This window comes from Tauraco erythrolophus, chromosome 12 (genome assembly GCF_009769465.1).
Source record: "Tauraco erythrolophus isolate bTauEry1 chromosome 12, bTauEry1.pri, whole genome shotgun sequence".
NCBI classification, from domain to species: domain Eukaryota; kingdom Metazoa; phylum Chordata; class Aves; order Musophagiformes; family Musophagidae; genus Tauraco; species Tauraco erythrolophus.
The window spans coordinates 10,635,777-10,649,766 of NC_141476.1; the positions used below are offsets into that span (position 1 = coordinate 10,635,777).

The 13,990-nt window shown below is 59.0% G+C and overlaps 1 protein-coding gene across 1 annotated transcript; it reads right to left on the reverse strand.

The window, feature by feature from the left end:
* Positions 1 to 6,894: 6,894 nt before the first annotated feature.
* Positions 6,895 to 13,565, reverse strand: CCDC71 (coiled-coil domain containing 71). The gene is given in 4 exon segments (XM_086618965.1): positions 6,895 to 10,378; positions 10,381 to 10,896; positions 10,899 to 10,990; positions 13,545 to 13,565. Coding segments are annotated over 3 exon segments (1,191 nt in total). The 5' UTR covers positions 10,930 to 10,990; positions 13,545 to 13,565; the 3' UTR covers positions 6,895 to 9,734.
* Positions 13,566 to 13,990: the final 425 nt, after the last annotated feature.

The following is a 13,990-nucleotide window of genomic DNA, read 5'->3' on the forward strand; positions in this document are numbered from 1 at the left end:
AAGGTGGTGGGTGAGGCGGTGCAGGGCCACGTGTTGGCGAGGGGGTCCCTGAGCCCCCGTACTGGTGTCCTGCGGCGTCCAACGGGCTGGCGGTGCTGAGGCTGTGGATGAGGGCGGCGTGGGACCCGTTGCCCCCCGGGCCGGGTGTGTAGAAATGAGCCAGGGCGAGGGCGGCGATGGGATGGCGGCGATGGGATGGTGGCAGCCAGCGGCCCCCCTTCCCCGCACACAATTCTTATTCAAATGGGCTGCCCGCTGAAAGGGACGGCGGTCTCCAGGCTACGGGAATGTCACTGCCGATTCCTTCTGCCTGGAGGCCCCCACCGCCCGCCCGCCCGCGGAGGCCAGGCCAGCCAGGCGTCGGCAGCCCGGGCACGCCCCAGCCCTGGCCAGCACGGCGGGCCCCACCGGCGAACAAAGGGCACCTCGTGGGCCGGCGAGTCAGCGGCGCCGCGTTCCCCAGGCTCCCGTCACGGCAACAGCAGGAACGCGCCCGCCGCTGCTTGCGAGGTGCACAGGGTGGCATGGCGGGATGGGCGCCCGATGCTGTGGGAACTAGCTGGCACAGCTGCCCACGAGGTCACGGCACCATTTTTTCCCCACCTGGGGATGCCCCATGGCAGAGGCACCAGCACAGCTCAGCTGCAGGGTGAAGCAGTGCCAGGTGTCTGCCCACCGGGAGCTCGCCTGGGCACAGCCACAATGCTGCCGGCTTGGCACGTCTCTCCCAAGAGACGCAGCCCTCCTCACTGCTACAGCTCCCGGGCAAAGTCCAGCACACGCCAGCCCACGAAGTGCACTGTGGGCACAGGGGGGCCCAGCCCGTCTCTCCTGCAGGACCCCACAGCCCCTTCCTCGTCCGCCACCTCATGCCACTGCGGGTGCCCGGCCTGTGCCGCAGGGCTGTGCCGCGTGCCATGGGCTGTGCCTTGCCCCAGGGCTGCACCGGGCCCGGAGCTCCCCGCCGGCGTGACGGCTCCTACCTGTGCCCGTGGGGCCTGGTGTGCTGGGCAGGTGACCGTGGCCCGGGTGGGTTGCAGAGTCGGCCGGCTTGGCCCCGCTGGGCTCAGGCTGGGCTCGGCTGCTGTTCCTGGAGGAGGGCGGCCGGCGCCTGTCTCCTCCTCCTGAAGCCGTGCCAGGCAAGGGGAGGGACCCGCCCGCACCAAGCATTAGCCAAGGTGAGGCAGAGGCCAGGTACGAGCCGGCGGTGGCCCACGCGTGGCACAGTGGGGGGCCAGGGTGGCCTGGAGCCAGCACGGCATCCCCGCAGGGGTGCCATGGCCAGTCGTGCGGCAAGTGGGGCCGCCAAGACCCACAGCCCAGCCACGACTCACCTGCACTCACCGGCCCAGCTGTGCCTGCTCAGGGCACGTCTCCAGCAGTGGTACTGGGAGCCCTGGAGTGGCACAGCAGCCAGCCAGGCTCCCCTGGTTATGTGTGCCGGATGGATCCTGCTTCCCTGCTCTGTGCTGGCACTGTGGGCACTGCCGTGCCCTGAGCCAGGGCCCCACTCACCCCGTGCTCGTCAGTGCTGTCCGGGATCCTTCAGACTGCCAGGGCTGGGCACTGAGCCGGCAGCCCCCAAGCCCCGCACGGAGCACAGCCGTACACTGGGGCCACGCTCGGCAGAGACCTTGCTGTCACACAGGGGACGGTGCCTTTTATTAGCCGAGGCCAAAGGAAGGAAGAGGAGCCGCAAGCTCTGCGCCAAGGCTGCGCAAGGTCGCAGGCAGACAATGCAGCAGGTCCCTGGGCTGCTGGCCACAGGGGTGCCCAAACCCATGCCCCTGGGGACACCTCAACACAGCACAGGCTGGTCCCACAGGCCTCAGTAAGGCCAGGGATGCTGTGGGCAGAGCCCTGCCAGCTCCCCATGGCCCCACTCGCAGCAGGCGCTGGGAAACCCAGAGGAAGGGCAGAGCTGTGACCGGCGAGGCTCCAGCAATGCAGGATGGTGGCTGGACACCACCACCTCCTCGGCTAGGAGAGCTGGCAGGAGATGAGCTGATAAAAAGCCATTAGCACTGGCCAGCGTGTCTGTATTGCAAGGATGTCACAAAGAAATCTGCTCTGAGATCCAAAGTGAATGTAAGAGGATCTCCAGCCTTGAAAAGCAAGGTAAAGCGGGAGGGAAGGATCCTCAGTGGGATGTAAGGAAGAAATGAGGTGTCCCACCCCATGTCCAGGCACTCCTGGCTCCCCTGAAGGCTGCTCTGACTTCCCACCCTGAGCTGCAACCCGCTCCGCTGCCCCACAGCCGAACGCGTGGGGGTGGCCCATGTCTGTCCAGGCAGGTGACACTGCTCCTCTGGCGGCAGATCTGCCGGCAGCTCAGTCACAGCCCTCCGCCACCAGCGTTTCAAAGTTGCTGAGCTTTCCCCATCCTTCGGGCACCCACGGCCCCGGCTCCACCGGCGCCCTTCGGCAGCCATCAGAGCACTTTCGCCTGTCACCAGGAGACCCACGCAGCTCGGAGGGGCGGCAGAAGGAACCAGCAGCATTCGCTGCTTCAGGGCATGCAGAGGAGGGGCCCCCCCAAGCCCCGGCAGAGACCCGAGCTCCTAGGGCCATATCTCACGCCTGGCCAGCCCGGCTTGGACCCACTTCAGTGCACTCAGCAGGCAGCCAACACTGCTTCCCTGAACATCCCCAGCAAGCGGTGAGAACCACTTAACCACTTCCCTTCCTGAGGAAAGAGCTCCAGCACCAGAGCCAGTGTCTGCCCGGGGCCACACTCCCACCACCGTTAGTGCCGGGTCGGCTCCCATGGCACAAAGCGAATCCAGATCACACACAAGTGAACAACAGCATTTGTGTCGGAACTAGCTGGCCTCTCGGTCCAGGCCGCAGAAGGGGCAGAGATCCGGAGAGAAGTGGGAGGGTGAGCAGGCAGGCAGGGGCTGGCATAGCACACACCAGCACAGTGCCAACCTGGTGCGTTTCTGGGACCTAACCTGGAGTGCAGATTATGCCAGTTTACACAGGTTCAGCACCAGTGACACTCATCTGAAGCATTTCCCATTCTGAGCCAGGCATTCCTTTATGGGGCTCGGGTAACCCCGAACCTCATTAGAGGAATGGAGGTGAAGAGGTGGTGGTGGTCTCTCTCCAGCCAAGCGTGCCCCATGCAGCGGCTGGGCACATGGGAGACACCGTTGTACAGAGCTCACATGGGGCCGGGAGCAGGAGCCTAGGGAGGAGCAGTCTGGCAGGGCCCAAAGAAAAGCTGGACACGCTGGGTGGTTCTGAGCACCATTTTACTGAAGGGCTGGCCGCCTGCTAGGACTTCATAACAAAAAGTTCACTTCATTTAAGAAAAAGACAGTCTGGTTTTTTTGTCCCGTTCCCTCCAAAGAGCAGAATAATACTAACGCTGTCTTTTCACTAAACAATGCCATTCCAAAATATACAACACTGAGTGTGGAGCAGCCCAGCCTCATATTAAACATTAAATATTAATATAGCTTTGGAAACATTCTACACAAACAAATGAAACAGTAAAAAGTTCACTCAAGAACAAGATGGTCAGTTGTTGTAAATTCACCGTACAAAAGTTTGTTACTCGCCCTCCCGCGGGCTGCAGTCGCTGCTCCCCAGCCGTCACTCAGGATCCCCAAAAGCCGGGGGGACTCCTGCAGCTGAGCCGGCAGCACCGGTCCCAGCCGGAGCAGGTTGGTCGCACTGCGACGTGGAGACGGCTCTCTTGGAGACAATGGTTGGTAGAGATGAGCGCAAGGGGGCCGGGCAGTGCCCATCCAGAGCCCCCCGCGTCCCTCGGAGCGGCTGCTGTGCCTCCGCTCGGGAGACGCTACTCCTCAGGAGTGCTGCACCCAGGAAGCAGGAGGGAACAGGGTCACACACGGTGCCTTCCCCGCCGACACTCGTTGGCGGAGCAGGGGCAGGAGGGAGGTATTCTGGGGGTAGCTTTGCAGCACCTTCTCTTCTGTAAGAGCTCTGCGTGCCTGGCTGCGCCTGTGGGAATCACCGGACTCTCACAGGGGCTGCCTGTGGCAACAGGAACAGAAAGGGCTAATTAAGACAACACGGAGAGAGTCCCAGACCATAATAAGGCCTTTAAGGGACTCTCTGGGGCAAGGCCTAATCATCCCGCAGGGGAAGGTATTTCGGATACTCACCCGAGGAAGCGTAACCCTCCTGCAAGGGAGTCCAGGGGTCCCAGTCAGCACGCACGGGGGTCTCTGCAAGCTGGGGACGAGCTTACCTTCCCTACGGCCACCCGAGCAGGGCCAGTCTGTGCGACCGACGAAGGATGGAAACCAAGGGTTAGGAGGGGCACCTGCTCCAAAGGGCACCCCCCACTCGTGCCCCTCGCCTGCAGCACCGTGCCTGCGTAGTGCTGCCAGACAGGGCAGGACGGGCTCAGTCAGCTGGGCAGGGACAGAGTGGAGGAAGTGCTACCAGTATGATATGCCACAGACCTGGCTCCTCTGTTTCCAGATCTCCTCCTGCTGCAGAAGCGGAAGCAGAAGCTGGCCGGCCAGGTGCTGCTGGCCTCTTTGGTTTCCCTTAATCCCAGCTTCTCGCTTTCTCACCAGATCTCCTTGGTCTTCCTAAGCAAACCGAGGGGTCTGGCCTCAGCACCACAGTGTTGGAGGCAGTAGCTGGCCAAGCTGCCAGTGCGAGCACAGTCACACCAACACACAGGGCTCACTCAACACTCAGGGCTCGCTCTCCTGCCTTCCGGGACACGGTCTCTGCTCCACCAGCCAGCGAGGCACCTGGCACCTTCCTGATGGCACACAGCTCCGGGCGGGAGCAGGCTGCAAGGAGAGGGAAACCGAGCATGGTGCTGTCTAGCACAGAGCCCTGAATGCAAGGGCCTGGGAGCCACCTGCCCTGCTGCCCCTCCCCACGGATGGTGCCAGCCCACCCAGCTCGCAAAGCCAAGGGCTGCAGCACTGTCAAGAAGGTGTGAGGTGCCCCAGGACAGCTCTCCTCTCCTCAGCTCCTGGAAAGCCATCCCCATCTGACCACAGGAGCAATGGGCCAGTGCCATTTTGAAAACTGAAATAAAAACTGTCACTTCTGCACAAACCAAACAACCTGCTTGAGCAGTAGGTGTGCCACACAGCTTGGCACCAACCCCTGCCAACCATGGCAGAACAAGGATCCCTCCCACCTAAACCCATCCTCCTGCCCAGGAAGCTGTCCAGCTCACGTCACACTGTCCAGCTGCAGCTGAGAGACAAACCTGCTCTCTGTCCCCATGTGTCCTTTGTGCTGTGCCCAAAAGCCCAGCTCCCAGACAGGGCAGGGAACTTGGACCCAAGTGGGGAGAGCAGCTGGAGCGGCTGCACCCCCTGTATGCTGCCAAGGTCTGGCCATGAACACAGCACCAGTCACAACTGACGGGACCAAATTCTGTGCTCAAGCCCAAAGCCTCCCAGCCCCTCCTGCCACAGCTGGAGCAAGAGACTTCCAGAGCTCCACCAGGCAACGAGGGGTCTCAGCCCACTGACCTCCGGCCCTGTGAGCACGAGCACTGCAGGCTGGGCGGGTGATGCCCTGGTATGAGAAGTATCCAGCTACGTAAGTGCTCACAGCGCTCCGCAGAGCGCGCCTCCTCCTCACACTGGAATACCACTAGCGGGCTACAAAACAGGAGTAACAAAATAATCCCTTCTTATTTTGCAGAAAAGTGCTTCAGAAATCTGTACAAAGATCACTATGGCAGCTGGTTCGGTGGGGGCGGGGGGCAAACAGTTGGGAAGCAGCAGGCACCATGCTACATGGCTTGCCAGGAAGAGGCCAAGGAGAAACTTCTCCAACTGAAAGTAGTGGCAGAAGGTGAAATCTGATCACAGTGGACATGAAATCACATTGTTAATTGGTAGAAATGTTTTGAAGCTCAACTGGTATCTGATGTCCGCTTCCCTTTCAGCTGCCTGCCGGACAAGCTACTCTCCCCAGGGACCTCGCTGACGGACATCTGAAGCATGCAGGAAGCTCAAGGACCTTGTCTGGTGGAGGCGAAGCATAAACTCTCGCTTCTTGGCAGCTGAATAAAGGGAGAAATTATTTCCACAAACGCTAGTCGGAAGAACAGTCCTTTGACCGCTGGCTGAATCGTTTCTCGAAGTGACAGTGGCACAAATCCATGCGGTAAGAGCACTCCTAAGAGAGTCTCCAAAGCTCTCAGCTGTCACGATGCCCAGGAACAGCACAGGCCAGGTTAGGCACTTGGATGAATTCAAAGTGACCTAATACAGAAACAGGTCTGAACAACCTGCGTGCAGCTCAGCAGAGACCACAGCACCCCAGGCGAAGCATTTCCCTGTACCCTGCCAGTTACTGCGGTGCAGGTCCCTGGAAGGCAAAGTGTTCCTCTGCTGTCACAGAGTAACACAGGGCGGAAGGGACCTCTGGAGGGAGACCTCAGGTTCCATCAGGCCTTAGGCAGGTCTGGTTTGATCAAACCCTTCATCTTCCTTAAACACCAGACAGCAGCATCCACAGCACAGTCCCTTCAGCAGCCTCCTGCACATCAGTGTCAAAGGCCCAGGATGCCAGGAGCACCCACATCTCGCCATGAGATAAAGGACAGCGGAAGCCAACTACCAGCAGGTCGCAGGCATTTGTCTGCCAGCACCGGGATCCCCTGGGAATAGCTGACGGGCAGCAGCTGCCAACATTGGCACCAGGGGCTGTAACACCCCTCTGTGAATACAAGCTGTAGTTCCTTCAAGCCAAGTTTGCAAATCACCTGCGAAGGGGAAGAAGAGACACCAGGAGGGCACGGAACCGAGATCCAGCACTCCCAGTAGCTCAGGGGCCGTGCGGTCTGTTAGGGATGTGCAGAAGAGCTGACAGAGACTGCAGGGATGATGGGCAAGCCCCTGGGCACAGAGCTACGGCGTGTCTCGCTGCCCCGGGCAGGAGCATCAGTGACACAAAAGCGTTTCTGACACTTGCCTCTTCCTGAGGAGCAGAAGGCCTCTTGCTGGTGGCCTGGGAAGGACACTGGGTGAACTGTCACCACCAAGCATTCACAGAACTCAGCTCAGTGCCCGGAAAGGCACGGCAGCACTAAGCGGGTATATACTGCTGGATGTGTTAACCAACAATACAAGCTAAGTCCTTGACTAGCAAAAACCCAAGCTGTGAAAGACAAGAGGTGATGGAGAAGAGAGAGGAGGCAGGCAGTAGCGCAGCTGGGCAAGGGAAACACAGGGAAGATGCGGGATGTGGCCCAGTAAGCTGGGTGCAGGTGCTCAGCCTCCTGCTCAGGCTGGAGGAAAAGTAACCTCGACCCAAATTCAGCCTTGTTGGTGCCGGTTGTTTTTCTCAACAGAAGCCAGGCGCTCAGCTGGCATGTCTGTGCCGCACGGAGAGGCTCCAGCGACGTACTCTCGGTGCCCTTATATGGGGCTGGGAACAGGGAAGCCGCTGAGCAGCCTGTCAGGCAGCGATACCGCAGGCAGTAGCTCAGAGCCCTCCTCGGGAAACAGCCAGAAAGAGAAACTCCAGTGCAAGACTTCAAGACCTGGCATTTGAGAGCGGTGGAATGAGAAAGGTCTGAAGGATGGGAACAAAAGGGACAAAGCAATTTTTGGCCAGTTAACAGTGATGGAGGGTCCCTGTTCATCCAGTATCATGTCAGGACAGGGAACTCTCTGCCAGGGCATTTTAAAACACAGAAGCAGAAGAAAATATTTCCTCCGCAGCAGCAGCCAACCAGCGGCATTCAGAGGTCAATCTCAAACACTGCACGTTGATTCTGACGGCAGCTCTGATATGCACAGTAAAACCACACAGAACCCAAGTACACAATTCAGAGCCTCCTCGAGGCAGAACCTCCACCCTGCTCCACCTGGGCGAGGGGGGAGAACCCCAGCTGTGCTGAGGGACATCCAGCTTCCCTGCTCTCTCACTCCCTCATGAAACTCTTCTCTTCTCCCCATGCGGTGGTTTTCCTTTCTGAGCTGGGGATCGGACACTGACCCCTTTTACAAAGCAATGAAATCCAGCCAGGTGCTAGGGAGAGGCTGAAACGTAAGGAGCTGGGGCTTCCCAGAAGAGCTCATCCCTCCAGCCAATGTCCACAGAGATTACTAGGTCAAACAACAGGTATTTTGCGCTGGTGAGAGAATGAGTGGATTACCGGCCCACTGCTGCAGAGATCTAAACGTATGGCAGCGTACGGAGCTGGGCCCGTGCCTGCCCTGACGCTGCTCCCTCTCCCTGAGCCTCCAGGTTCTGCTTTCGCAGTATCCCACCACAGATGGTCTCATCGGAGGCCGTCCCTCCCAGGTGACAGCTGCAGCACCGACTGCTCCAAGGCAGCATCTCTCCTGGATCTTGCGGATCCTTTCCTGTGGAGAGCAGACCCACCACACACACAGTCTGTGTTCACATCTGACGGCATGCCCCTGGCACAGGATGGCTAACGCAGCCTGTCTACAGCAGTTCTGCAGTGCCTCCTGGGGCCAGGCAGAGCCTGCGCTCCGGGAGGTTTCACACCTGCCACACACCTTCTCACAACATCCCAGATGGCACAGCAAAGCTGTCACCCATCGCAACACGGTGCCGATCTCCCCTCCTACTGCTTCACCTCCACATATCGACAGAAAGAAACTCTCTACGTTTAAGTGCTGGCATATATCCTCTCAGTCCTTCTGCTTTTCTGCTTTAATTCAGGCTCAAATATCCGACTGAGTTCTGGGATGTATCTAATACATTCGAACACAGCCTATGTCTTCTCTGCTTCTGCTGCACCTAGAACCTGCTCCTGAAACGTCCAGCAACAGCAAAGCAGTTACGTGGTAAGCAGGACACTTCACACGATTCTTATTAACGACTCCAGCCCTCCAGCTCTAAGGGTCACAGTTCATGATCTACATCTGTACCTGGGGTACAGGAGAGCAGAGCGACATCACATACCGAGGAGGAATCGCTCTTTGGAGGCAAACCCCTACCATGAGTTCAGAGCTTCTGCTACCAACAAACAGAGGAGGCACCTCGAGACGTCGGGCAGACTTGCAGGCTGTGACGTTCCCCCCGCCCTGATGCAGAGGTAATATCGAAAACATGATTAAAACTGTAGTCGACTATCGGCTGGTGATTCTCCAAACTGCTTGGCATTTCTGGAGACAAACAAGTGGCTATAACTCCGCCTGCCTCTGAGCTGCTCAAGAGAGCCCAGAACAGACCGTCACAACACTGAACCACAAAGAGATCCTGGCACCTTTTGATAAAAGACTGGCTGGAGGGGAGGGGGAACAAAAGCTCTCAAACCCAGTCCCAGAGGGATGGAGGAAGTGCACCTTCCCCCAGTCCCTGGGCCATATGCACATACATGGATATATAGATATATAGATAATAAAGTTATAAAATTTGATCAAAATAAACCCAGTAAATGTACACCTTGAAAAGAGCAATATCACAGTGCATCAATGTCATGAGAAAGTGAAGTGCCCGCCCCCTGCATGAGAGCTCGGCCCGCCACGTTCAGAGGAGGGCCTGCGGGAAGCGAGCCCTCCGGCCTGCCTGGCTCGCCGTGGGCGGGAGCCACCGCCCCGCGCTCCTGACCAGGGTTCCCGTTCCTGCAGTCAGTTCTGCGTGGCAGCAGCAGACAGGCTGCTCCATCCGTCCGCAGGTTCGTTGACGTACCGTCACCAGGCACCAGAGGTCCAGAGTCGCTCCCAAACCTCTCCGCGCTCCGGTGCCAGGCTCCTATTTACTTACTTACAAAAAAAGCGACAAAGTGAAGAAACTCATGGAACACTGTGAGAGTGGGACAAGGGCTGAATTCGGATCACAGGGGACAGGTTGACCCTAAGAATCTTCTGTGCTTTCCTCCTCACTTCATCATCAGAAGTAGAGTTGCCCACCTTGATGGCCCGAAATTTCAGCAGGTTCAAAGTGCTCTGAGCCCGTCGAGTTTTATTTCTGACAAGAATGGTATTTGCTTTCTTCCGCTGTGGTGCTTCTCTCGCCTCCGCAGCTCTTCTCCTCTTCTGCCCAACCCTCTCCTGGCGAGTGCTGCTGTCCTTCCACTCTGGTTTTCCCACCAGAGGTTTCTTATCCTTGATTTTCAAGGTCCTGGACTGTGGCGCTGTGGTGCAGCCCTGGGACGAGCCCCCCGCGACTCTCCCGTTGAGGACTCCTGAGGCTTTGCAAGCATTGCTCTCCTGCAGCACCCCACCCTTTGGTCCCTTCAGAAGATTTAACGCGAGGGTGGCAGAATCCGGTGCTTTCTTTACCGAACGCTTGTACCCCTTACCTTCTGTCATTTTAGTGGTCTGGCCTGAAGAGAACTGCCTTGGTGGACTCGAAGCCTTGAGGAGCTTTAGGTCCGAGGGCGAGATCCCAAGGCGCCCTCGAGTGTACTTGGACTGCAAACAGGACGTGGTAGTTTCAGCGGCACCAGAGCTTCCAGAACCACCGACAGTCTCATGGCTGGGTACACGTCAGGGTACATGCTTGCAGGGAAGCCAACCGCCGCAGCCTTGGATGTGCCAGATCTTGTCTGCTTCAAGGAGCTCAAGAGGAGATTTGTGGAATCCCCTTTAGAGACGGGCTGAGCAGAGACTTTCGAAGAGTTCAGCGAAATGCCGGTGGGTGAAGCAGCCACCCTTGGCACGGCCGTGGTGTTTCGAGACGGGCTCTTAGAGGACTCGGCAGCAGCGCTGGTGCAGTTGTGCGGGGTGCTCTCTTTCGTTTGGCTAGGTGTGTCTGCTGTGCACGAGCTGTACCCATACACATCCTTACTCCGCAGGATGGTGGGTCGATAGCCCTCCTCCTTCAGGCCCTGAATGAAGGCCACCAGCTGGGTCTCTGTGTCCGAAAGGTCCTTGGACATCGGGTTGAAGACTCGGAGGGCTTCTTCCAGCACTTTCTGTCCTGCAGAGGAAATTCTCGACCAGGAATGGACAGCTTTTCTTCCACATTGTTCACTGCAATATTCATGGCATTAGGCAAGCGGGCACTTCAAAAAGGTCCAAATTACTGGAAAAACAACCCTTGACACCTCAAAAGGAGAGAGAAGATAGTTAGCTTACAGCAAAGGAAATAATCTTGCATTTTTAAGTGGGGATCTGAAACCATTAAGCCCAGGCGTGGCTACTCACAAGCACTGGGTCAGATCCTGGGCATAAACCAAGTTAGAAGCACCATCAGGAAAATCCCGTCATTGATTTATGTCTGAAGTAAAACTAAAACATCTCTCGCAGAAATATCCTCAAACCCTAAACAAAGATTTCAGGCAATCCCCATCAACCCATCCTAAGCTGAAGGGTTCCAATGAAAGAGTTCCAATTTCTCAGTGAAATCTGCAGCTCGTTTCCAGTTTGAGTTTGACATGCCTCAGCTTCGGGTAATCAGATCTCATTTCTCCTTGGTAAAGCAGCCCTTCACTGAACGCTCTCCCTGCACACCATCGAGTCATCTCAACACTAAGCAGCCCGAGCACCTCAAATCTATCTCCGTGTCACGTTCCATTTGCCACCTTCCTAATTGATTCTGCTCAAAAATTGATTCTGAGTCCCTGCCAAAGCGGCATCATCCTCCCGAAGACCCGACAGCAGAGCTGGAGGCTACTTCAGTTGTGCTTCACTGATGCCGAACGCTGTGGCAAGGCAACACCGCTCCTTGGCGTTCCCTTGTTCGCACAACGCTCGGCAACTTCTGTCACAACAAACTAGTGTGGATCCGAGGGCGCTCGCTGTCACAGCAAACTGGTGTGGATCCAAGGGCGCTCACTGTCAAGTGAAGAAGAAGCAGGAAATTCAAGCAGGGCAGCACGAAGGAAACACACCACGGCCAAGTAAACAATGTTGTTGACGGACAATACTCAGATCCTGCTCAGGGCACAACACAGCTGTCTGCCCGGACAAAAGCACTAATTATTGGTTGAAATTAAAAAAATAGGCACCAAAGAGCAGTCCAGGCAGGGTTTTGTGATGCACCCGGAGAACTCTGATCCTCTCATGCTGAGCTGGTGACCTCGCCAGCTCCACAGCCGGACACTGCACCGAGAAGTTACAAAATCTTTAGCTTCATGGATACCTCTCAAAACAATGAAGAGGATTTGGTTAAAAATCCTTCTCAGGGAAACCCGGAAGGTGTCGGAGACACTATCGGAGAGGGCATTGCACAGGCAAGAAAGCTGTGATGGAAAAGTTAGCACCTGCGCAGACAGAGCAAGGAACTACTCATGTCCCATATTCCTCCCAGAACTCCAGAGGCCTGGGACTGGCGTGCCGTGTCGCTGCCGGCTGCACAAGCAGGCGAGACAGCCAAAAGTAGTCGCAGCAGGGGAAGCACAGGTCAGCAGGGGGGTAAGAGCCTCCACATGACAGACTAATCTCAGTCAATGTGTTCTGCAGACGTCATAGCAGAAGAGGGATTTGGAGGAGGATAATGCAGTTGCTCTGCAACACACAGGGGATCTCTCACGGAGGCGGGGAGGCAGGCAAGGAAGTGCTCCAACAGAGCCGTGGCCAGCATAAGCAGCCAGCGGTGAGATTTGCCACCTCCAAAATGAACAAGCGGTAGCAGGTACAGCGAAGCCCATAAGGATGTGAAGCTTAATCCCAAGCTGGCAGAGAGAAACCAACGGAGATGCACAACTAACAACATACTCTCAACAGGCTGCAAAATAGGTCATCTTCAGGCTGCAGCCTGGGAACAGCTGGGACACCTTAAGGGATGTTCTGATGTTGAACAGAGAGGCTGTGACATCTCATCAAGGACAGGACATCTCAACATCGATCGCCTGGTCTTGGTTTGTGCAGTGCAAGTTGCAGTAGGAGCGAATGCTGGCCACAAGCAGGCACACTCCCAGTCTGTCCACCCAACAGCAAGTCTGTTCACTTGCCACGCTACCAGGAGACGTGCCCTAGCCAAAACGCCGCCAAGCCACAGGCCCGCGGTGCTCCTGGCACGGGTGCAAGCACAGCACTGGCAGGACCCTCACGCAATGTTCAAGCGATGCCAGGCCTGGCTTTCCGGGCGTGGAGCTCGAGGAAAAGGATCTGCAGTGCTCCTCCGGGGGCACCGGAGGGGCGAGCGGGCTGCTGGCAGGGCCAAGGCACGGGGCGGGGCAGCCAGGGGAGATGGAGCCTGGCGTGGAGACCCACGGAGGGCTCGGTGGCGGCTGCTGGGGCGGGTAGCCCCCGGCTCGGCCTCTCCTCCCGGCCCGCCCGCCGGGGGAAGAGATGCTCCTTCCCGAGCGCCCGTCCCTCTCTCCCCTCGCACACCCCTCCCGAGCTCGGCCCGGCCCGGGGCCGGCGGGAGCCCTGGCCGGGCGCCCTCGGCCCGTCGACCGAGCAGACCCGGGCGGAGACAGAGCGAACCGGGCCGGTGCACTCCCTAAGGGGCTGCGGGGAGGTGATTGGTGCAGACAGCGGGTGCGGCCCCCCCGTTCGGCCCGCGCCGGCTCCCGGGCCCGGGAGGGCGGAGGCCGGGGCGGGGCCCTCAGCGCCGCGGCTCCGCCTCCGGTGCCCGGGGGCCGCCCCGCCGGGCGGCTCGGCAGCGCCCTCGCCCGGGAGCGCGGGGCCCGGGCATCGCCGGCCCCAACCTACCGGCCGCCGCCAGACCCGCACCCGCCGTTGCGCTGCGACCGCCGCTCCAACATGGCCGCCCGCAGAGCGCCGGAAGCACCGCCCCCTTCCGCTTCCGGCCCCCTCCGCTAACGGGGGCCGCGCCCACCGCCACGGAGCGGGCTCAGCCACGCCCCCGCCCGCCGCGCCACCGGCCACGCCCCTTGACGCCGGCCTCCTCCCAAGCCCGCGCTCGCGGTGTCCATGGCAACGGCGGGCGGGCGCCGGTGGCGGGCGGGGCGCCGGGGGGAGGGGGGAGTGGCGGGCGGGGCGCCGGTGGCGGGCGGGGCGCCGGTGGCGGGCGGGGAGCCGCGGCGCAGCCCCGGGCCGGCAGGGGGCGCCGCCGGCGGAAGCGGCACGGGCGGAAGCGGCGCCGTTTCCAGGTAACAGCGGCGCGGCTGGGACCGGTTCCGGTGGCGGGGCCGGTT